At 55.0% G+C, this 25,463-nt stretch overlaps 2 protein-coding genes across 2 annotated transcripts in view; one reads left to right on the top strand and one right to left on the bottom strand.

Annotated features, from left to right (window-relative positions):
• COG4 (component of oligomeric golgi complex 4) overlaps positions 1–462 on the top strand; it is an 86,383-nt gene extending 85,921 nt beyond the window's left edge. Inside the window, exon 19 of the mRNA XM_075326264.1 lies at positions 33–462. Within this exon, the coding sequence (XP_075182379.1) occupies positions 33–167 (135 nt within the window). The 3' untranslated portion in view covers positions 168–462. The remainder of the gene's footprint in view (positions 1–32) is intronic.
• Positions 326–25,081, bottom strand: FCSK (fucose kinase). Its single transcript, XM_075326263.1, has 24 exons — positions 25,041–25,081; positions 20,038–20,128; positions 14,999–15,150; positions 14,872–14,922; positions 14,675–14,800; positions 14,507–14,579; positions 14,321–14,418; positions 13,808–13,888; positions 10,340–10,459; positions 10,126–10,273; positions 9,867–9,988; positions 9,683–9,784; positions 8,004–8,174; positions 7,859–7,932; positions 6,215–6,585; positions 5,782–5,992; positions 4,285–4,451; positions 3,984–4,211; positions 3,737–3,880; positions 2,651–2,770; positions 2,385–2,572; positions 2,184–2,283; positions 1,880–2,103; positions 326–638 (listed from the first exon to the last, which is right to left on the bottom strand). Exons 1-24 carry the CDS (start codon positions 25,053–25,055, stop codon positions 546–548), a joined length of 3,270 nt encoding a protein of 1,089 aa, XP_075182378.1. The 5' UTR covers positions 25,056–25,081; the 3' UTR covers positions 326–545.
• Between the last annotated feature and the right edge of the window lie 382 nt (positions 25,082–25,463).

The raw sequence follows: 25,463 nt of genomic DNA, 5'->3' as shown, positions 1-25,463 counted from the left end.
CTGCCGGTTCATCACTGCTCTCACTCTAACAGGTGACAGAAATACTGGATTACTGGGGCCCGAACTCCGGCCCGCTGACGTGGCGCCTCACCCCCGCCGAGGTCCGCCAGGTGCTGGCCTTACGCATTGACTTCCGCAGTGAAGACATTAAGCGCTTGCGGCTGTGACGTGGTCTGTGGACGGCGCGGCGCTCTCATCCACAATGCTGTGCCGTGGTCTCTGGACGGCGCGGCGCTCTCATCCACAATGCTGTGCCGTGGTCTGTGGACGGCGCGGCGCTCTCATCCACAATGAAGGCTTGTAAATAAGACTTGGAGACTTTATACCACAAATTGTGGGACATTTATTGATTAGGTAAGAAAATATAATCTGCAGGAATAGAAAGACCAATCACCGGCTCCCACCAGGGACTCCCTGCAGATGGAGCAGCTTTTATTGTCTCAATAAATCTGTACAACACTCTGTGACGCCTCGTCCTGTAAACATGGCGCCATCTAGTGCCACCACCGTAATGATCGCAGCCAGCAGTAGGCTCTCCTGTGGCCTCAGCTGCGCTCCTGCTCTTCATCAGGCTCCAGCCGCACCGTGAAGGGCTCGGTCTCCACCTGCACACAATGGACGCTGCATCGTTCCAGGCCCTAGAAAACAGAAGAGGCAGTGACCATCACCAGCAGCGGGGGTCTGGAGTTAGGGGCTAGCCCCAGGACTGTGGGGTGACTGCTGTATGGACACAGGTCATCGCTCCCGGGGAGGGCTGGAGTTAGGGGCTAGCCCCAGGACTGTGGGGTGACTGCTGTATGGACACAGGTCATCGCTTCCGAGGAGGGCTGGAGTTAGGGGCTAGCCCCAGGACTGTGGGGTGACTGCTGCTGTATGAACACAGGTAATTGCTCCTGTGGGAGGGCTGGAGATGGGGGCTAGCCCCAGGACTGTGGGGTGACTGCTGTATGGACACAGGTCATCGATCCCGGGGAGGGATGGAGATGGGGGCTTAGCCCCAGGACTGTGGGGTGACTGCTGTATGGACACAGGTTATTGCTCCCGGGGAGGGCTGGAGTTAGGGGCTAGCCCCAGGACTGTGGGGTGACTGCTGCTGTATGAACACAGGTAATTGCTCCTGGGGGAGGGCTGGAGTTAGGGGCTAGCCCCAGGACTGTGGGGTGACTGCTGTATGGACACAGGTCATCGCTCCCGGGGAGGGCTGGAGTTAGGGGCTAGCCCCAGGACTGTGGGGTGACTGCTGTATGGACACAGGTCATCGCTCCCAGGGAGGGCTGGAGTTAGGGGCTAGCCCCAGGACTGTGGGGTGACTGCTGCTGTATGAACACAGGTAATTGCTCCCGGGGAGGGCTGGAGTTAGGGGCTAGCCCCAGGACTGTGGGGTGACTGCTGCTGTATGAACACAGGTAATTGCTCCCGGGGGAGGGCTGGAGTTAGGGGCTAGCCCCAGGACTGTGGGGTGACTGCTGTATGGACACAGGTCATTGCTCCCGTGGAGGGCTGGAGTTAGGGGCTAGCCCCAGGACTGTGGGGTGACTGCTGTATGGACACAGGTCATCGCTCCCGGGGAGGGCTGGAGTTAGGGGCTAGCCCCAGGACTGTGGGGTGACTGCTGTATGGACACAGGTCATTGCTCCCGGGGAGGGCTGGAGTTAGGGGCTAGCCCCAGGACTGTGGGGTGACTGCTGTATGGACACAGGTCATTGCTCCCGGGGAGGGCTGGAGTTAGGGGCTAGCCCCAGGACTGTGGGGTGACTGCTGCTGTATGAACACAGGTAATTGCTCCCGGGGGAGGGCTGGAGTTAGGGGCTAGCCCCAGGACTGTGGGGTGACTGCTGCTGTGTGGACACAGGTCATCGCTCCCGGGAAGGCCTCGTACCGGTGTCTTCTCCAGCAGGCTCCGCAGGACGCCGCTCTGGTTCGGCTTTTTGGTAAGTATATAGAGGAAGCCGCCTCCGCCGGCCCCCGCCAGGCTCTGCCCGTGCACATGTGGCTGTAGCGTGTCCATTATCCTCCGTACGGCCAGCGGCTCACAGCCGGGGGCCATGCACTTCTTCTGACGCCAGTATGTGGAGAGGCAGCGTCCGAGCCGCTGTACGTCCCCTGCAGACAGACAGAGCCCAGTTATTCTGCAGCCGCGGCTCCTTACATTACAAGCCGTAGGTTGGGGAGACCCCGGCCACCTCTGCGGAAGGACTCTGCACACTGCTCCGCCGTGTCCACCAGGGCGTCCACGTTCTTCAGGATATCCGGGAACCGAGAGTACCAGTTACGGAGAACGTCCTAAGGGAGGGACACAAATCTCATTACCTCCTGATCACAAGGTACCGTGATGCCCCCGACCGGCAAGAGCCCCTCTTACCAGCCCCCGGCTGAGCCGTTACCTGCAGCAGGTTGCGGGCCAGGCGCGTCTTTCCGGTATACACAAGCAGAAGATGTTGGTTCAATGCCTCCAAAAACCCGTCCGGTACCTGAAGCCGCTCGACCATTACATGTAGAGGAAGTTCTGGAGCCGAGCGGCCAATCTTCACTGCAGGAATCAGTCCTCCAACCTGGTCCTGCCAGCCGCCCCCTGACCCGAGAGGAAAGACGGCATTATCCTACACCAGCGACAGGTCCACCCGCTAAACCTGCACCGCGGCGGGCGTACCTGTGGTGAGGACCTGCTCCAGATGCAGAACGGCGTGGATGAGAGACTCTGCATCCACCGACCGCCCAGAAGCCTCGTACAGCACCACCATCACCGCCCCGGCCAGGATGCTGCTCGTCCCTGCACAAACCACACAGGGCATGAGAGCAAAGCGGATTGCTAAGGTAAGGATTACACTGCTATGGCCTATGCACTAGCGTGGCCTCACAGGCGGGCTCCACAGTCTCAGGGGTAGCCTCACAGGCGGGCTCCGCGGTCTCAGGAGTGGCCTCACGGTCGGGCTCCGCGGTCTCAGGGGTGGCTTCACGGGCGGACTCCGCGGCCTCAGGGATGGCCTCACGGGCGGGCTCCGCGGCCTCAGGGATGGCCTCACGGGCGGGCTCCGCGGCCTCAGGGATGGCCTCACGGGCGGGCTCCGCGGCCTCAGGGATGGCCTCACGGGCGGGCTCCGCGGCCTCAGGGATGGCCTCACGGGCGGGCTCCGCGGCCTCAGGGGTGGCCTCACGGGCGGGCTCCGCGGCCTCAGGAGTGGCCTCACGGTCGGGCTCCGCGGTCTCAGGAGTGGCCTCACGGTCGGGCTCCGCGGTCTCAGGGGTGGCTTCACGGGCGGACTCCGCGGCCTCAGGGATGGCCTCACGGGCGGGCTCCGCGGCCTCAGGGATGGCCTCACGGGCGGACTCCGCGGCCTCAGGGATGGCTTCACGGGCGGACTCCGCGGCCTCAGGGATGGCCTCACGGGCGGGCTCCGCGGCCTCAGGGATGGCCTCACGGGCGGGCTCCGCGGCCTCAGGGATGGCCTCACGGGCGGGCTCCGCGGCCTCAGGGATGGCCTCACGGGCGGGCTCACGGGCAGGCTTCGCGGTCTCAGGGGTGGCCTCAAGGGCAGGCTCCACAGTCCCTCACAGGTGGCCTCACGGGCAGGCTCTGTGGGTAGCTATCGCCTCGCAGTAGCGTGGCCTCTGCAGCTGTAGTCCTGCAGGGGGTGCTCCATGGTCTCACAGGGGGCCTCTGCAGACTACGAGACTCCTCGTGATGTATCTCATACCCAGATATTAAACAATCATTTATAGAATAGTTATCACTTACCCAAACCAGATCCGTGCGGGAGGTTGGACCACGTCTGCAGCTCAAACCCGCCACCATACCGCTCCGCGAGTTGTAGAGACAGTGACTTGTCACACGTCAGGTCCACCGTCCTCGTGCAGATGAATGCGGCTTTTAGTAAGGCCCCTGAGGAGACAGACAACATGGCATGAGATTACGGTGAGGGCCGCACTCGGCGCAGCGACGTCTGCACAGGGACGTCTGCACAGGGACGTCTGATCTTGGTCACCTGGCGCCTGGGGCTGGCAGTAATCCTGCAGATCATCGAGGCTCCTACATGTCAGCTCCAGATGGATTTCCGCTCCGCCAGGGCCGCTCTTACTGTGCAGACGCAGCAGGGGCTCCGGTATCCGTCGAGCTCGCGCACCTATTGGCCTCTGACCATCCACCAGCACGGCCACATTGACCACCGCGCCTCCATGCTCATACGTGATGGGAGGAGTGTCGCTCCAGCCTCCTGCCAAAAAGCAGCCGCCACGTCACCGGTGCTGCGCGATATGCGGAGAGTCTGTGCGGGGGGCGTAACTTACCAGACATATCGATACGCGCCGGACACTCTGCAGCCACCCACCGGCCCGGAGGCGGAAGCTCCTTATCATCAATAGACACAAAGATGGAGGAAGACATCACCGCTCTGCGGATTAAGATCTGCTCTGCTCCCTCATAATGGCGGGCAGCGCGGATCAGCATTGCAGGTCTGGGGAGAAATAGTGAAAGCATGAGCATCCGAGCCGAGCATGAGCAGCACCGAGCACCAGAGCCATAAAGCCAAGCGTGAGCACCACCGAGAACCACAGCTACAAAGCCAAGAGTGAGCGCCACAAAGCATCAGAGCCGAGCGTGAGTGCCGCCGAGCACAGAGTGCCATAAAGTCAAGCGTGAGCGCCACAAAGCATCAGAGCCAAGCGTGAGCGCCACCGAGCACCAGAGCCACAAAGCCAAGCGTGAGCACCACCGAGAACCACAGCCACAAAGCCAAGAGTGAGCGCCACAAAGCATCAGAGCCAAGCATGAGCGCCACCGAGCACCAGAGCCACAAAGCCAAGATTGAGCGCCACAAAGCATCAGAGCCAAGCGTGAGCGCCACCGAGCACCAGAGCCACAAAGCCAAGATTGAGCGCCGCCGAGCACCACAGCCACAAAGCCGCCAAGTGTGAGCACTACAAAGCATCAGAGCCGAGCGTGAATGCCGCCGAGCACCAGAGCCACAAAGCCAAGATTGAGCGCCGCCGAGCACCACAGCCACAAAGCCAAGTGTGAGCACTACAAAGCATCAGAGCCGAGCTTGAGTGCCGCCGAGCACCAGAGTCATAAAGCCAAGCATGAGCGCCACAAAGCATCAGAGCCGAGCGTGAGTGCCGCCGAGCACAGAGTGCCATAAAGCCAAGCTTGAGAGCCACAAAGCATTCGAGCTGAGCGTGAGCACTGCCGAGCACCAGAGCCACAAAGCCAAGTGTGAACACTACAAAGCATCTGAGCCAAGACTGAGCGCCGCCGAGCACCAGAGCCACAAAGCCAAGAGTGAACGCCGCCGAGCACCACAGCAACAAAGCCAAGTGTGAGCACTACAAAGCACCAGAGCCACAAAGCCAAGCGTGAGTGCCGCCGAGCACCAGAGCCGAACGTGAGCGCCGCTGAGAACCAGAGCCACAAAGCCAAGTGTGAACACTACAAAGCATCTGAGCCAAGCGTGAGCGCCGCAAAGCCAAGCGTGAGCGCTGCGGAGCACCAGAGCCACAAAGCCAAGCGTGAGCGCCACCGAGCAGCGACAGCCACAAAGCCAAGTGTGTGAGCCATAAAGCCAAGTGTGAGCGCCGTTGAGCATCAGAGCCTTGCACGAGAGCCACAAAGCCAGGCGTGAGCGCTGCGGAGCACCAGAGCCAAGCCCAAGTGCCGCAGAGCAGCAAAGCCAAGCCTCACACAGCAGCAGAGCTCGAGCACAGCAGAGTCACGTATGAGCCCAAGAACCACAGAACCTCTTAGCCGCTTTGCTTTCTCACACCTGCACATCTATAACAATACGTCACCTGTTCAGCCACAGCTCCCGCTCTTCTGCCAGCAGCTTCACACCTTGCACCATGTTGCCTTCTTCCAGCAGCCGGTACGCTGGAGCCCAGGCCTTGTTAGCAGCAGGCCCGCTCCTCAGCCCTCCTTCTCTGCCTGCCATCCATCCCAGGAGGTCGGCCACACATGCAAGGGTCCGGGCAGCGACCCCGGCGTCATCAGTCGTGGAGGCCACTGCAATAACAAGCAATCCGATTATTCTGAAGACCCGTGCCTTGGTCTGACGGCTCGGTGTGCGGTTACAGCTGCTTGGGCTTGGTCTGACGGCCCTTACATACACAGTACAGGTTACTAGCGGCCTCTGACTGGAAGTCATCTGGCGTAAAAGCTTTGATGAAATCGGCCGCACTGCGCCATCACCTCCTCTGTAACGAGCGGCTGGTGCAGTGGTCTTACCAGTATCCAGTGTGTCCAGCAGCTGGTGGTGAGTGCCTTCCAACACTGCTGCACGGATGATGGGCATCACACTCCTCTCCTCCCGGCCCAGAAGAACTCTCCGCACCTTGTCCTGGGCCTGGCTGAAGAACAGCTCCCTGCGCGCCTGCAGCGTCCTCTCCTGGTCACGATGCTGCCGGATCTGCTGCCATGACATGCGCCAGGAGCTGCGCCACAGCTGAAGTTGACGCTGCGTGTTTTGGTCCTTTGGATTCAGGAACCACAAGACATCTCGCACCCCCAGAGTGTGTGAGGGGTGAAGGACAGGGAACAGGGGGGCAGATAACACGCTCGGCTCCTGGCTACACACACAGCCCCAGAGGTCATTCCCGCTGCAAACACAAGAGCAAACACTCAGCGTACAGAGAAGATCTCACCGGGAGCAGAGCTTCAGCGTACAGAGAAGACCTCACCGTACAGAGAAGACCTCACCGAGAGCAGAGCTTCAGCGTACAGAGAAGACCTCACCGAGAGCAGAGCTTCAGCATACAGAGAAGACCTCACCGAGAGCAGAGCTTCAGCATACAGAGAAGACCTCACCGAGAGCAGAGCTTCAGCGTACAGAGAAGACATCACCGGGAGCAGAGCTTCAGCGTACAGAGAAGACCTCACAGAGAGCAGAGCTTCAGCGTACAGAGAAGACATCACTGGGAGCAGAGCTTCAGCGTACAGAGAAGACATCACCGGGAGCAGAGCTTCAGCGTACAGAGAAGACCTCACCGTGAGCAGAGCTTCACCGTACAGAGAAGACCTCACCGAGAGCAGAGCTTCACCGTACAGAGAAGACCTCACCGAGAGCAGAGCTTCAGCATACAGAGAAGACCTCACCGGGAGCAGAGCTTCAGCGTACAGAGAAGACATCACTGGGAGCAGAGCTTCAGCGTACAGAGAAGACATCACCGGGACCAGAGCTTCAGCGTACAGAGAAGACATCACCGGGAGCAGAGCTTCAACGTACAGAGAAGACCTCACCGGGAGCAGAGCTTCAGCGTACAGAGAAGACCTCACCGGGAGCAGAGCTTCAGCGTACAGAGAAGACATCACTGGGAGCAGAGCTTCAGCGTACAGAGGAGATCTCACCGGGACCAGAGCTTCAGCAGAGAAGACCTCACCGGGAGCAGAGCTTCAGCGTACAGAGAAGACCTCACCGGGAGCAGAGCTTCAACGTACAGAGAAGACATCACCGGGAGCAGAGCTTCAACGTACAGAGAAGACCTCACCGGGAGCAGAGCTTCAACGTACAGAGAAGACCTCACCGGGAGCAGAGCTTCAACGTACAGAGAAGACCTCACCGGGAGCAGAGCTTCAACGTACAGAGAAGACCTCACCGGGAGCAGAGCTTCAGCGTACAGAGAAGACCTCACCGGGAGCAGAGCTTCAGCGTACAGAGAAGACCTCACCGGGAGCAGAGCTTCAACGTACAGAGAAGACCTCACCGGGAGCAGAGCTTCAGCAGAGAAGACCTCACCGGGAGCAGAGCTTCAGCATACAGAGAAGACCTCACCGGGAGCAGAGCTTCAGCATACAGAGAAGACCTCACCGGGAGCAGAGCTTCAGCGGACAGAGAAGACCTCACCGGGAGCCGCGCGATGCAGCAACACTCACCAGATCCCTGTGCTCCGAAAGAAGTCATTCCAGGGCATATTGAGGAATGTGGGCGATCCACCCTCCCCTGAGAGCTGGGGCACAGAAGAGGTACAGGACATCACTATACAGCAGAATCTACACCCCCAGCCGGCGAGACACGTACCTCCAGCCGGTCATCTGTGCCCAGGAGGCTGTACACAATCAGGGGCAGGGACTGGACTCTGATGGCGTGTGCTTGGAGAATAACGTCCTTCAGGTGAAGCCCTTGAAGATCGGAGGATGCCGAGTGGTCAATCCCGGACAGGAGACACCCGCTGCCCACACACAGCGGACCCTGCGAGGACGAAAACATTGTCAATCAGGTCTGAAGAGAGCGAGGTGAGAAGCTACCTGACATTGTCAGCGCGCTAAATAGTCATGAAGACTGAAGGAGGGCTGCAAACGACGGCAGCACGAGGGCCAAAGGATGGCGGCGAATGGTGGCAGCACGAGGGCCAAAGGATGGCGGCGAAGTTTGGAAGCATGAAGGACAAATGATGGTGACGAATGGTGGCAGCACGAGGGCCAAAGGATGGCGGCGAATTGTGGCAGCACGAGGGCCAAAGGATGGCGGCGAATGGTGGAAGCATGAAGGCCAAAGGATGGTGGCGAACGGTGGCAGCACGAGGGCCAAAGGATGGCGGCGAATGGTGGCAGCATGAAGGCCAAAGGATGGTGGTGAATGGTGGCAACACGAGGGCCAAAGGATGGCGGCGAATGGTGGAAACATGAAGGCCAAAGGATGGTGGCGAACAGTGGCAGCATGAGGGCCAAAGGATGCCGGCAAATGGTGGCAGCACGAGGGCCAAAGGATGGCGGCGAATGGTGGAAGCATGAAGGCCAAAAGATGGTGGCGAACGGTGGCAACACGAGGGCCAAAGGATGGCGGCGAATGGTGGAAGCATGAAGGCCAAAGGATGGTGGTGAATGGTGGCAGCACGAGGGCCAAAGGATGGCGACAGCATGAAGGTCGAAGGATGGCGGCGAAAGGTGGCAGAATGAAGGCCAAAGGATGGCGGCAGAATGAAGGCCAAAGGAGGGTGGCGAATGGTGGCAGCATGAAGGTCGAAGGATGGCAGCGAAGGATGGCAGCACGAGGGCCAAAGGATGGCAGCGAACGGTGGCAGCACGAGGGCCAAAGGATGGCGGCAGCATGAAGGTCGAAGGATGGCAGCGAAGGATGGCAGCACGAGGGCCAAAGGATGGCAGCGAACGGTGGCAGCACGAGGGCCAAAGGATGGCGGCAGCATGAAGGTCGAAAAATGGTGATGAATGGTGGCAGCACGAAGGTCGAAGGATTGTGGCGAATGGTGGCAGAATGAAGGCCAAAGGATGGCGGCGAATGATGGCAGCACGAGGGCCAAAAGATGACGGCAGCATGAAGGTCGAAGGATTGTGGCGAATGGTGGCAGAATGAAGGCCAAAGGATGGCAGTGAACAGTGGCAGCACGAGGGCTGAAGTAGGGTGGTGAGACTAGCTGAGTTTAACGGTGGCAACTGGAGGACCAGAGGTGTGCAGAAGAGTAAGAACTTGCCCCAACATCATAACTTCAGACGAGAGAGGTGGCAACACATGGACTGCACAGGTTGTGGTGAGTGGTGGTGACACGAGGACTGTAGAAGAGCAGTGTGTGGTGCCAACACAAAAACTGGATGAATGGATGGTGGCAGCGCCACAAGGACAAGAGAAATGGTGAGCAGTGAGAACTAAAGGACAAGAGGAAGGAGGACTCGGAGGGGCGGTGAGTGAAGGGACGGGGGAGGTTGGGCAGAGTTGGTGGCTTGTACCAGCGGCAGCTTTACCTGTAGGTCACAGTTCTGGATCGCGCTTCCCCGGGACACGGCCACCTCTCCGCGCAGGCGGCTGTTGATGACGCTGCTCCCGTCCTCCACCAGCTCCGGATGCTAGATGCAGATAACACTCCGGTAACCCCCGCCATACAATAGGGGCAATGTAACGGGCTCCATCACCTCCCCATCATCCTACCGTAATGGAGCAGTGCGCCATCTTGCTGCGATCGCCCCCCGCTGCGGCCGATATGACCAGATTGGCGATGTGATCTCGAGCGTGCAGAGACAGATACTCGTAGCTGCCATCCGGGATATACACTGCAGGCAAAAAACAGGCAGCACGTCATCTAACCGCGACCGCCCGATGCCAGAAAATGTGCGGCGCCTCATTCCACTTATCGCACTGACGTGCGGCGGAGGTTCTCACATCAGACACGTCCGTATCCTCCACCTACCCAGACTCAGCGGGAGGTCGTGCAGCTCCTTCCTCAGGACGGAACGCGCGTTTCTTAACTCCTGGCTGATGTGACGGCTGCGGCTCAGAAACGTCTCCTCGCTGACATCATGACACATGCTCATGAGAACGTCCAGGAACAGCGACACCTGGGAAAGAGCGTGATCGTCAGCCACGAGGGGCGCCCACACACAAAGCCCGGAGAACCGGCTCACCTCCAGCGGCTCCGCGCCAGAGTCCAGACCCTGATAGGTGCAGCCGTCCAGGGGAGCAACCGCCAGAGTGCTGAGGAAACGCTCCGCCGTCTCTGTGGAGAGGAAGACGATGCCCGATACCTAGGAAAGGAGACCGCGACTGAGACGAGATATCCGGAACCGAAGGAAGAAGAGCGACAAAGAGAGAGCGAGTGAGAAGCTGGAGAGACAGCCGGGACAGAAGACTGAGACCAGGAGAGGACAGACAGCCGGGACAGAAGACTGAGGCCAGGAGAGGACAGACAGCCGGGACAGAAGACTGAGGACAGACAGCCGGGGCAGAAGACTGAGGCCAGGAGAGGACAGACAGCCGGGGCAGAAGACTGAGGCCAGGAGAGGACAGACAGCCGGGACAGAAGACTGAGGACAGACAGCCGGGGCAGAAGACTGAGGCCAGACAGCCGGGGCAGAAGACTGAGGCCAGACAGCCGGGGCAGAAGACTGAGGCCAGACAGCCGGGGCAGAAGACTGAGGCCAGGAGAGGACAGACAGCCGGGGCAGAAGACTGAGGCCAGGAGAGGACAGACAGCCGGGGCAAAAGAGGACAGACAGCCGGGGCAAAAGACTGAGGCCAGGAGAGGACAAACAGCAGAGAAGAGACAGCCGGGACAAAAGACTGAGGCCAGGAGAAGACAGACAGCCGGGGCAGAAGACTGAGGACAGACAGCCGGGGCAGAAGACTGAGGCCAGGAGAGGACAGACAGCCGGGGCAGAAGACTGAGGCCAGGAGAGGACAGACAGCCGGGGCAGAAGACTGAGGCCAGGAGAGGACAGACAGCCGGGGCAGAAGACTGAGGCCAGGAGAGGACAGACAGCCGGGGCAGAAGACTGAGGCCAGGAGAGGACAGACAGCCGGGGCAGAAGACTGAGGCCAGGAGAGGACAGACAGTCGGGGCAGAAGACTGAGGCCAGGAGAGGACAGACAGCCAGGGCAGAAGACTGAGGCCAGGAGAGGACAGACAGCCGGGGCAGAAGACTGAGGCCAGGAGAGGACAGACAGCCGGGGCAGAAGACTAAGGCCAGGAGAGGACAGACAGCCGGGGCAGAAGACTGAGGCCAGGAGAGGACAGACAGCCGGGGCAGAAGACTGAGGCCAGGAGAGGACAGACAGCCGGGGCAGAAGACTGAGGCCAGGAGAGGACAGACAGCCGGGGCAGAAGACTGAGGCCAGAAGAGGACAGACAGCCGGGGCAAAAGACTGAGGCCAGAAGAGGACAGACAGCAGAGAAGAGACAGCCGGGACAGAAGACTGAGGCCAGGAGAGGACAGACAGCCGGGACAGAAGACTGAGGACAGACAGCCGGGGCAGAAGACTGAGGCCAGGAGAGGACAGACAGCCGGGGCAGAAGACTGAGGCCAGGAGAGGACAGACAGCCGGGACAGAAGACTGAGGCCAGACAGCCGGGGCAGAAGACTGAGGCCAGGAGAGGACAGACAGCCAGGGCAGAAGACTGAGGCCAGGAGAGGACAGACAGCCGGGGCAGAAGACTGAGGCCAGGAGAGGACAGACAGCCGGGGCAGAAGACTAAGGCCAGGAGAGGACAGACAGCCGGGGCAGAAGACTGAGGCCAGGAGAGGACAGACAGCCGGGGCAGAAGACTGAGGCCAGGAGAGGACAGACAGCCGGGGCAGAAGACTGAGGCCAGGAGAGGACAGACAGCCGGGGCAGAAGACTGAGGCCAGGAGAGGACAGACAGCCGGGGCAAAAGACTGAGGCCAGAAGAGGACAGACAGCAGAGAAGAGACAGCCGGGACAGAAGACTGAGGCCAGGAGAAGACAGACAGCCGGGGCAAAAGACTGAGGCCAGGAGAGGACAGACAGCAGAGAAGAGACAGCCGGGGCAAAAGACTGAGGCCAGGAGAGGACAGACAGCCGGGACAGAAGACTGAGGCCAGACAGCCGGGGCAGAAGACTGAGGCCAGACAGCCGGGGCAGAAGACTGAGGCCAGACAGCCGGGGCAGAAGACTGAGGACAGACAGCCGGGGCAGAAGACTGAGGACAGACAGCCGGGGCAGAAGACTGAGGCCAGGAGAGGACAGACAGCCGGGGCAGAAGACTGAGATCAGGAGAGGACAGACAGCCGGGGCAGAAGACTGAGATCAGGAGAGGACAGACAGCCGGGGCAAAAGACTGAGGCCAGAAGAGGACAGACAGCAGAGAAGAGACAGCCGGGACAGAAGACTGAGGCCAGGAGAAGACAGACAGCCGGGGCAAAAGACTGAGGCCAGGAGAGGACAGACAGCCGGGACAGAAGACTGAGGCCAGACAGCCGGGGCAGAAGACTGAGGCCAGACAGCCGGGGCAGAAGACTGAGGCCAGACAGCCGGGGCAGAAGACTGAGGCCAGACAGCCGGGGCAGAAGACTGAGGACAGACAGCCGGGGCAGAAGACTGAGGCCAGGAGAGGACAGACAGCCGGGGCAGAAGACTGAGATCAGGAGAGGACAGACAGCCGGGGCAGAAGACTGAGATCAGGAGAGGACAGACAGCCGGGGCAAAAGACTGAGGCCAGAAGAGGACAGACAGCAGAGAAGAGACAGCCGGGACAGAAGACTGAGGCCAGGAGAAGACAGACAGCCGGGGCAAAAGACTGAGGACAGACAGCCGGGGCAGAAGACTGAGATCAGGAGAGGACAGACAGCCGGGGCAGAAGACTGAGATCAGGAGAGGACAGACAGCCGGGGCAAAAGACTGAGGCCAGAAGAGGACAGACAGCAGAGAAGAGACAGCCGGGACAGAAGACTGAGGCCAGGAGAAGACAGACAGCCGGGGCAAAAGACTGAGGCCAGGAGAGGACAGACAGCAGAGAAGAGACAGCCGGGACAGAAGACTGAGGCCAGGAGAGGACAGACAGCCGGGGCAGAAGTCTGAGGCCAGGAGAGGACAGACAGCAGAGAAGAGACAGCCGGGACAGAAGACTGAGGCCAGGAGAAGACAAACAGCCGGGGCAGAAGACTGAGGCCAGGAGAGGACAGACAGCCGGGACAGAAGACTGAGGCCAGGAGAGGACAGACAGCCGGGACAGAAGACTGAGGCCAGGAGAGGACAGACAGCCGGGGCAGAAGACTGAGGCCAGGAAAAGACAGACAGCCGGGGCAGAAGACTGAGATCAGGAGAGGACAGACAGCCGGGGCAGAAGACTGAGGCCAGGAGAGGACAGACAGCCGGGACAGAAGACTGAGGCCAGGAGAGGACAGACAGCCGGGACAGAAGACTGAGGCCAGGAGAGGACAGACAGCAGAGAAGAGACAGCCGGGGCCAAACAGGACAGACAGCCGGGGCAGAAGACTGAGGCCAGGAGAGGACAGACAGCCGGGACAGAAGACTGAGGCCAGGAGAGGACAGACAGCCGGGGCAGAAGACTGAGGCCAGGAGAGGACAGACAGCAGAGAAGAGACAGCCGGGGCCAAACAGGACAGAGTCGCTACCAGTGGAACGTGCTGACCGTCCAGGAGACAGGCCCGGATCTGCTCGCTGGATCCACGGTACACGATGTCTCTTACAATCCCCTGCAAGAATGAAGCAGACAGTGAGTCGCTGGCCACGGATGGACCACCGGGGCGCGCACACATCCGGACGGGCCATAGACGCGGACGGGCCACCAGGGTGCACACAGGCCACACGCACATGCAGACAAGCCACACACAGGCTACACATACACGGGCTATGGGGGCGCGCACAGGCCACACACACACAGATGGGCCACCGGGGCGCGCACAATCATGTGCACAGGCCACTGGGGCATGTGCGCACACACACACGTGGACGGGCCATAGACGCGGACGGGCCTCCAGTGTGCGTCCACACACATGTATGGGCCACACACATACGGATGGGGAACCAGGTCGCACACGCACGGGCTACACATGCAGACTGGCCATCGGGCGCACGCACACGGACGGGCACAGGCCACTGGGGCACAGACTGACACCAGCACCTACCTGCTCATCTGCCAGGTACACGCCGTGGTTCTTGGCATATTCTGGGGTTCCTGGCAGTGATATGACACGAGCCCCCCTAAACTGAGTCCAGTTAATTTCTATGCACACAGTGAGGTTAGATAAGGGAGAATGTCAGGAAGAAGAGCGCTGATGGTGGATGGTGGGCGGAGGGGGGTCTGGACTCACGTGGCTTTGTCTTTAGAGTCAGGGTCATGTCTGTGCTGCAGATCCAGACACCGGGAGGAGACTCCGGACACAGCTGAGGGGTGAGAAATCCTACGTTATTGAGAATGTCACCATTAACCAGCATATGGCCTCCAGAGCTGACATCCGGCACCAGCCTTCGCGCCTCACCTGGTGCCTCAGCGTGCTCAGCAGACTGTCCACGTTACAGGTGACAGAGTCCACGGCCATCAGGGGATCCTCCACAGGGAGAGCCGTGAAGCCACGTCCACAGTCATCAAACAAGAAATCCCGACCCTGGAAGAGAAGGACGACGTCAGCCCCGACCTCAGCTGCACATCCCCCCTCTCCCCAATATCACCACTCACCGTGTGGAGGATGAGCAGCCGCGCGCCCTGGAGGACATCGGAGGAAACCACCTGCAAGGACGGGGACATGCTGAATACCGCGGTGACTCCGCAGAGGACGACGGCGCACACTCACACTCCACCTCACCGTGTATCCAGCACGGGCACTAAGATGCTCTGCGGCCACCAGGAGGGCGTTCAGGGTGGCCCCTCCACTGCCCACCCGAGCCTGGGGGTCCTCCACAGTGAGGATAAGTGTGTCAGTGGGCAGAAGCCCCCGACACCGTCTGATCTCCAGCTCTACAATATCAGAAACGGATGATAGAGCAAAATATGTAACACCACATTATACTCCAGAGCTGCACTCACTGTGCACATACATTACTAATCCACAGCTACCTCCTGTATTATCCTCCAGAGCTGCACTCACTATTCTGCTGGTGCAGTCACTGTGTACATACATTACTGATCCTGAGTTACCTCCTGTATTATACTCCACAGCTGCACTCACTATTCTGCTGGTGCAGTCACTGTGTACATACATTACTGATCCTGAGTTACCTCCTGTATTATCCTCCAGAGCTGCACTCACTATTCTGCTGGTGCAGTCACTGTGTACATACATTACTGATCCTGAGTTACCTCCTGTATTATCCTCCAGAGCTGCACTCACTATTCTGCTGGTGCAGTCACTGTGTACATACATTACTGATCCTGAGTTATTTCCTGTATTTTACTCCAGAGCTGCACTCACTATTCTGCTGGTGCAGTCACTGTGTACATACATTACATTACTGATCCTGAGTTACATCCTGTATTATACTCCAGAGCTGCACTCACTATTCTGCTGGTGCAGTCACTGTGTACATACATTACTGATCCTGAGTTACATCCTGTATTATACTCCAGAGCTGCACTCACTATTCTGCTGGTGCAGTCACTATGTACATACATTACATTACTGATCCTGAGTTACCTCCTGTATTATACTCCAGAGCTGCACTCACTATTCTGCTGGTGCAATCACTGTGTACACACATTACATTACTGATCCTGAGTTACCTCCTGTATTATACTCCAGAGCTGCACTCACTATTCTGCTGGTGCAGTCACTGTGTACATACATTACTGATCCTGAGTTATCTCCTGTATTTTACTCCAGAGCTGCACTCACTATTCTGCTGGTGCAGTCACTGTGTACATACATTACTGATCCTGAGTTACCTCCTGTATTATACTCCAGAGCTGCACTCACTATTCTGCTGGAGCAGTCACTGTGTATATACATTACTGATCCTGAGTTACCTCCTGTATTATACTCCAGAGCTGCACTCACTATTCTGCTGGTGCAATCACTGTCTACACACATTACATTACTGATCCTGAGTTACCTCCTGTATTATACTGCAGAGCTGCACTCACTATTCTGCTGGTGCAGTCACTGTGTACATACATTGCATTACTGATCCTGAGTTACCTCCTGTATTATACTCCAGAGCTGCACTCACTATTCTGCTGGTGCAGTCACAGTGTACATACATTACATTACTGATCCTGAGTTACCTCCTGTATTATACTCCAGAGCTGCACTCACTATTCTGCTGGAGCAGTCACTGTGTATATACATTACATTACTGATCCTGAGTTACATCCTGTATTATACTCCAGAGCTGCACTCACTATTCTGCTGGTGCAGTCACTGTGTACATACATTACTGATCCTGAGTTACATCCTGTATTATACTCCAGAGCTGCACTCACTATTCTGCTGGTGCAGTCTCTGTGTACATACATTACTGATCCTGAGTTACCTCCTGTATTATCCTCCAGAGCTGCACTCACTATTCTGCTGGTGCAGTCACTGTGTATATACATTACTGATCCTGAGTTATCTCCTGTATTTTACTCCAGAGCTGCACTCACTATTCTGCTGGTGCAGTCACTGTGTACATACATTACTGATCCTGAGTTACCTCCTGTATTATACTGCAGAGCTCCGCTCACTATTCTGCTGGTGCAGTCACTGTGTACATACATTACTGATCCTGAGCTACCTCCTGTATTATACTCCAGAGCTGCACTCACTATTCTGCTGGTGCAGTCACTGTGTACATAACATTACATTACTGATCCTGAGTTACCTCCTGTATTATACTCCAGAGCTGCACTCACTATTCTGCTGGTGCAGTCTCTGTGTACATACATTACATTACTGATCCTGAGTTACCTCCTGTATTATCCTCCAGAGCTGCACTCACTATTCTGCTGGTGCAGTCACTGTGTACATACATTACTGATCCTGAGTTACCTCCTGTATTATACTCCAGAGCTGCACTCACTATTCTGCTGGAGCAGTCACTGTGTATATACATTACTGATCCTGACTTACCTCCTGTATTATACTGCAGAGCTGCGCTCACTATTCTGCTGGTGCAGTCACTGTGTACATACATTACTGATCCTGAGCTACCTCCTGTATTATACTCCAGAGCTGCACTCACTATTCTGCTGGTGCAGTCACTGTGTACATAACATTACATTACTGATCCTGAGTTACCTCCTGTATTATACTCCAGAGCTGCACTCACTATTCTGCTGGTGCAGTCACTGTGTACATACATTACATTACTGATCCTGAGTTACCTCCTGTATTATACTCCAGAGCTGCACTCACTATTCTGCTGGTGCAGTCACTGTGTACATACATTACTGATCCTGAGTTACCTCCTGTATTATACTCCAGAGCTGCACTCACTATTCTGCTGGTGCAGTTACTGTGTACATACATTACTGATCCTGAGTTACCTCCTGTATTATACTCCACAGCTGCACTCACTATTCTGCTGGTGCAGTCACTGTGTACATACCGTACATTATTGATCCTGAGTTACCTCCTGTATTATACTCCACAGCTGCACTCACTATTCTGCTGGTGCAGTCACTGTGTACATACCGTACATTATTGATCCTGAGTTACCTCCTGTATTATACTCCAGAGCTGCACTCACTATTCTGCTGGTGCAGTCATTGTGTACATACATTACATTACTGATCCTGAGTTACCTCCTGTATGATACTCCAGAGCTGCACTCACTATTCTGCTGGTGCAGTCACTGTGTACATACATTACTGATCCTGAGTTACCTCCTGTATTATACTCCACAGCTGCACTCACTATTCTGCTGGTGCAGTCACTGTGTACATACATTACATTACTGATCCTGAGTTACCTCCTGTATTATACTCCACAGCTGCACTCACTATTCTGCTGGTGCAGTCACTGTGTACATACATTACTGACCCTGAGTTACCTCCTGTATTATACTCCAGAGCTGCACTCACTATTCTGCTGGTGCAGTCACAGTGTACATACATTACTGATCCTGAGTTACCTCCTGTATTATACTCCAGAGCTGCACTCACTATTCTGCTGGTGCAGTCACTGTGTACATACATTACTGACCCTGAGTTACCTCCTGTATTATACTCCAGAGCTGCACTCACTATTCTGCTGGTGCAGTCACAGTGTACATACATTACTGATCCTGAGTTACCTCCTGTATTATACTCCAGAGCTGCACTCACTATTCTGCTGGTGCAGTCACAGTGTACATACATTACTGACCCTGAGTTACCTCCTGTATTATGCTCCAGAGCTGCACTCACTATTCTGCTGGTGCAGTCACTGTGTACGTACATTACTGATCCTGAGTTACCTCCTGTATTATACTCCACAGCTGCACTCACTATTCTGCTGGTGCAGTCACTGTGTACATACATTACATTACTGATCCTGAGTTACCTCCTGTATTATACTCCACAGCTGCACTCACTATTCTGCTGGTGCAGTCACTGTGTACATACATTACATTACTGATCCTGAGTTACCTCCTGTATTATACTCCACAGCTGCACTCACTATTCTGCTGGTGCAGTCACTGTGTACATACATTACTGACCCTGAGTTACCTCCTGTATTATGCTCCAGAGCTGCACTCACTATTCTGCTGGTGCAGTCACTGTGTACATACATTACTGATCCTGAGTTACCTCCTGTATTATACTCTAGAGCTTCACTCACTATTCTGCTGGTGCAGTCACTGTGTACATACATTACTGATCCTGAGTTACCTCCTGTATTATACTCCAGAGCTGCACTCACTATTCTGCTGGTGCAGTCACTGTGTACATACATTACTGATCCTGAGTTATCTCCTGTATTTTACTCCAGAGCTGCACTCACTATTCTGCTGGTGCAGTCACTGTGTACATACATTACTGATCCTGAGTTACCTCCTGTATTATACTCCAGAGCTGCACTCACTATTCTGCTGCTGCAGTCACTGTGTACATACATTACATTACTGATCCTGAGTTACCTCCTGTATTATACTCCAGAGCTGCACTCACTATTCTGCTGGTGCAGTCACTGTGTACATACATTACTGATCCTGAGTTACCTCCTGTATTATACTCCAGAGCTGCACTCACTATTCTGCTGGTGCAGTCACTGTGTACATACATTACATTACTGATCCTGAGTTACCTCCTGTATTATACTCCAGAGCTGCACTCACTATTCTGCTGGTGCAGTCACTGTGTACATACATTACTGATCCTGAGTTACCTCCTGTATTATACTCCAGAGCTGCACTCACTATTCTGCTGGTGCAGTCACTGTGTACATACATTACTGATCCTGAGTTACCTCCTGTATTATACTCCAGAGCTGCACTCACTATTCTGCTGGTGCAGTCACTGTGTACATACATTACATTACTGATCCTGAGTTACCTCCTGTATTATACTCCAGAGCTGCACTCACTATTCTGCTGGTGCAGTCACTGTGTACATACATTACTGATCCTGAGTTACCTCCTGTATTATCCTCCAGAGCTACACTCACTATTCTGCTGGTGCAGTCACTGTATACATACATTACTAATCCTGAGTTACCTCCTGTATTATACTCCAGAGCTGCACTCACTATTCTGCTGGTGCAGTCACTGTGTACATACATTACATTACTGATCCTGAGTTACCTCCTGTATTATCCTCCAGAGCTACACTCACTATTCTCCATAGTTACAGACTATTTTGTGGTCTGTTTCTTTTTATCTGGGAGATATCCTGTCAGTGATCATGTGATCAGGGGGAGGGGCTGTTGTTGGATTGGGGGGTCCTCACCTTTCTGGAGGGCCGGGACGCTGTCCTTGTGCTGACAAGTGAGAACCAGAACCGTCCAGTCTGTGTTCACGTCCATCCCGGCCTCAGTCCCCTGCGAGAGAAACCAGCGACTGGGGGTCATATGGGGGCTCCAGTCATATTATCCCCCCCCCATACTTACACTGCGGGGTCTATTACCCCCCTATAATTACGCTGCAGGGTCTATTACCCCCCTATACTTACACTGCAGGGTCTATTTCCCCCTATACTTACACTGCGGGGTCTATTACCCCCCCCCCATACTTACAATGCAGGGTCTATTACCCCCCTATACTTCCACTGCAGGGTCTATTACCCCCCCTATACTTACACTGTGGGGTCTATTACCCCCCCATACTTACAATGCAGGGTCTATTACCCCTCCATACTTACACTGCGGGGTCTATTACCCCCCCATACTTACAATGCAGGGTCTATTACCCCCCTATACTTACACTGCAGGGTCTATTACCTCCCCCTATACTTACACTGCGGGGTCTATTACCCCCCTATACTTACAATGCAGGGTCTATTACCCCTCCATACTTACACTGCGGGGTCTATTACCCCCCCATACTTACACTGCAGGGTCTATTACCCTCCTATACTTACACTGTGGGGTCTATTACCCCCCCATACTTACAATGCAGGGTCTATTACCCCTCCATACTTACACTGCGGGGTCTATTACCCCCCCATACTTACAATGCAGGGTCTATTACCCCCCTATACTTCCACTGCAGGGTCTATTACCCCCCTTATACTTCCACTGCAGGGTCTATTACCCCCCTTATACTTACAATGCAGGGTCTATTACCCCTCCATACTTACACTGCGGGGTCTATTACCCCCCCATACTTACAATGCAGGGTCTATTACCCCCCTATACTTACACTGCAGGGTCTATTACCTCCCCCTATACTTACACTGCAGGGTCTATTACCTCCCCCTATACTTACACTGCAGGGTCTATTACCTCCCCCTATACTTACACTGCAGGGTCTATTACCTCCCCCTATACTTACACTGCAGGGTCTATTACCCCTCCATACTTACACTGCAGGGTCTATTACCTCCCCCCATACTTACACTGCAGGGTCTATTACCTCCCCCCATACTTACACTGCAGGGTCTATTACCCCCCCTATACTTACACTGCAGGGTCTATTACCTCCCCCCATACTTACACTGTGGGGTCTATTACCTCCCCCCATACTTACACTGCAGGGTCTATTACCTCCCCCCATACTTACACTGCAGGGTCTATTACCTCCCCCTATACTTACACTGCAGGGTCTATTACCCCCCCCCCCCTATACTTACACTGCAGGGTCTATTACACCCCCCTATACTTACACTGCAGGGTCTATTACACCCTCCTATACTTACACTGCAGGGTCTATTACACCCTCCTATACTTACACTGCAGGGTCTATTACACCCTCCTATACTTACACTGCAGGGTCTATTACCTCCCCCTATACTTACACTGCAGGGTCTATTACCCCCCTATACTTACACTGCAGGGTCTATTACCCCCCTTATACTTACACTGCAGGGTCTATTACCCCCCCCATACTTACACTGCAGGGTCTATTACCTCCCCCCATACTTACACTGCAGGGTCTATTACCTCCCCCCATACTTACACTGCAGGGTCTATTACCTCCCCCCTATACTTACACTGCAGGGTCTATTACCCCCCCTATACTTACACTGCAGGGTCTATTACCTCCCCCTATACTTACACTGCAGGGTCTATTACCTCCCCCTATACTTATACTGCAGGGTCTATTACCTCCCCCCTATACTTACACTGCAGGGTCTATTACCTCCCCCTATACTTGCACTGCAGGGTCTATTACCTCCCCCTATACTTACACTGCAGGGTCTATTACCTCCCCCTATACTTACACTGCAGGGTCTATTACCCCCCTTATACTTACACTGCAGGGTCTATTACCCCCCTTATACTTACACTGCGGGGTCTATTACCCTCCTATACTTACACTGCAGGGTCTATTACCCCCCCTATACTTACACTGCAGGGTCTATTACACCCCCCCATACTTACACTGCAGGGTCTATTACCTCCCCCCATACTTACACTGCAGGGTCTATTACCTCCCCCCATACTTACACTGCAGGGTCTATTACCCCCCTATACTTACACTGCAGGGTCTATTACACCCCCCCATACTTACACTGCAGGGTCTATTACCTCCCCCTATACTTACACTGCAGGGTCTATTACCTCCCCCTATACTTACACTGCAGGGTCTATTACCTCCCCCCATACTTACACTGCAGGGTCTATTACCTCCCCCCCATACTTACACTGCAGGGTCTATTACCCCCCCCTATACTTACACTGCAGGGTCTATTACCTCCCCCCATACTTACACTGCAGGGTCTATTACCTCCCCCCATACTTACACTGCAGGGTCTATTACCCCCCCCTATACTTACACTGCAGGGTCTATTACACCCCCCTATACTTACACTGCAGGGTCTATTACACCCCCCTATACTTATACTGCAGGGTCTATTACCCCCCCATACTTACACTGCAGGGTCTATTACCTCCCCCCCATACTTACACTGCAGGGTCTATTACCTCCCCCTATACTTACACTGCAGGGTCTATTACCTCCCCCCCATACTTCCACTGCAGGGTCTATTACCTCCCCCCATACTTCCACTGCAGGGTCTATTACCTCCCCCCTATACTTACACTGCAGGGTCTATTACCTCCCCCCATACTTACACTGCAGGGTCTATTACCTCCCCCTATACTTACACTGCAGGGTCTATTACCCCCCTATACTTATACTGCAGGGTCTATTACCCCCCCTATACTTACACTGCAGGGTCTATTACCTCCCCCCCATACTTACACTGCAGGGTCTATTACCTCCCCCCCATACTTACACTGCAGGGTCTATTACCTCCCCCTATACTTACACTGCAGGGTCTATTACCTCCCCCTATACTTACACTGCAGGGTATATTGCCTCCCCCCTATACTTACACTGCAGGGTCTATTGCCTCCCCCCTATACTTACACTGCAGGGTCTATTACCTCCCCCCTATACTTACACTGCAGGGTCTATTACCTCCCCCTATACTTACACTGCAGGGTCTATTGCCTCCCCCCTATACTTACACTGCAGGGTCTATTGCCCCCCCCCCATACTTACACTGCAGGGTCTATTACCTCCCCCCTATACTTACACTGCAGGGTCTATTGCCTCCCCCCTATACTTACACTGCAGGGTCTATTACCCCCCCTATACTTACACTGCAGGGTCTATTACCTCCCCCTATACTTACACTGCAAGGGTCTATTACCTCCCCCTATACTTACACTGCAGGGTCTATTACCTCCCCCCTATACTTACACTGCAGGGTCTATTACCTCCCCCTATACTTGCACTGCAGGGTCTATTACCTCCCCCTATACTTACACTGCAGGGTCTATTACCTCCCCCTATACTTACACTGCAGGGTCTATTACCCCCCTTATACTTACACTGCAGGGTCTATTACCCCCCTTATACTTACACTGCGGGGTCTATTACCCTCCTATACTTACACTGCAGGGTCTATTACCCCCCCTATACTTACACTGCAGGGTCTATTACACCCCCCCATACTTACACTGCAGGGTCTATTACCTCCCCCCATACTTACACTGCAGGGTCTATTACCTCCCCCCATACTTACACTGCAGGGTCTATTACCCCCCTATACTTACACTGCAGGGTCTATTACACCCCCCCATACTTACACTGCAGGGTCTATTACCTCCCCCTATACTTACACTGCAGGGTCTATTACCTCCCCCTATACTTACACTGCAGGGTCTATTACCTCCCCCCATACTTACACTGCAGGGTCTATTACCTCCCCCCCATACTTACACTGCAGGGTCTATTACCCCCCCCTATACTTACACTGCAGGGTCTATTACCTCCCCCCATACTTACACTGCAGGGTCTATTACCCCCCCCTATACTTACACTGCAGGGTCTATTACACCCCCCTATACTTACACTGCAGGGTCTATTACACCCCCCTATACTTATACTGCAGGGTCTATTACCCCCCCATACTTACACTGCAGGGTCTATTACCTCCCCCCATACTTACACTGCAGGGTCTATTACCTCCCCCTATACTTACACTGCAGGGTCTATTACCTCCCCCCATACTTACACTGCAGGGTCTATTACCTCCCCCCATACTTCCACTGCAGGGTCTATTACCTCCCCCCTATACTTACACTGCAGGGTCTATTACCTCCCCCCATACTTACACTGCAGGGTCTATTACCTCCCCCTATACTTACACTGCAGGGTCTATTACCCCCCTATACTTATACTGCAGGGTCTATTACCCCCCCTATACTTACACTGCAGGGTCTATTACCTCCCCCCCATACTTACACTGCAGGGTCTATTACCTCCCCCCCATACTTACACTGCAGGGTCTATTACCTCCCCCTATACTTACACTGCAGGGTCTATTACCTCCCCCTATACTTACACTGCAGGGTATATTGCCTCCCCCCTATACTTACACTGCAGGGTCTATTGCCTCCCCCCTATACTTACACTGCAGGGTCTATTACCTCCCCCCTATACTTACACTGCAGGGTCTATTACCTCCCCCCTATACTTACACTGCAGGGTCTATTGCCTCCCCCCTATACTTACACTGCAGGGTCTATTGCCCCCCCCCCATACTTACACTGCAGGGTCTATTACCTCCCCCTATACTTACACTGCAGGGTCTATTACCTCCCCCTATACTTACACTGCAGGGTCTATTACCTCCCCCCATACTTACACTGCAGGGTCTATTGCCTCCCCCCTATACTTACACTGCAGGGTCTATTACCTCCCCCTATACTTACACTGCAGGGTCTATTACCTCCCCCTATACTTACACTGCAGGGTCTATTGCCCCCCTCTAGGATTTACCTCACACCCGGACATCAGCTGCTGTAGATAGAGATCACATGACCCGGTGAAGACTTCTGGGAAATGTAGTTTTGGAGCAGATCATTGCGCCTGCGCAGAGCTCTCTTGTCTTAGACGATCTGTTGATGGATGGAGGTGCAGATCCTGACAACACCAGTAGAGGGAGCGCTATCACCGTATTACAGCCTGTACCGCCCACCTGATGTGTATCTAATCCTCTCCTGTGTGATACTGTCTGCTGAGCCGTGTATCTAATCCTCTCCTGTGTGATACTGTCTGCTGAGCTGTGTATCTAATCCTATCCTGTGTGATATTGTCTGCTGAGCTGTGTATCTAATCCTATCCTGTGTGATATTGTCTGCTGAGCCGTGTATCTAATCCTCTCCTGTGTGATATTGTCTGCTGAGCTGTGTATCTAATCCT

The sequence above is a fragment of the Anomaloglossus baeobatrachus genome, chromosome 10, assembly GCF_048569485.1.
Source record: "Anomaloglossus baeobatrachus isolate aAnoBae1 chromosome 10, aAnoBae1.hap1, whole genome shotgun sequence".
Lineage (NCBI taxonomy): Eukaryota > Metazoa > Chordata > Amphibia > Anura > Aromobatidae > Anomaloglossus > Anomaloglossus baeobatrachus.
This window is presented reverse-complemented; position numbering and strand designations above follow the sequence as displayed.

Bases quoted from the DNA above. Each gene is read 5' to 3' on its own strand.
- FCSK (XM_075326263.1), bottom strand. The intron at 15,151-20,037 runs GTGAGGACCCCC...CTGATATTGTAG, and splicing joins CGTCCCGGCCCTCCAGAAAG to AGCTGGAGATCAGACGGTGT. The intron at 2,104-2,183 runs GTGGCCGGGGTC...GTCTGTCTGCAG, and splicing joins TGCAGAGTCCTTCCGCAGAG to GGGACGTACAGCGGCTCGGA.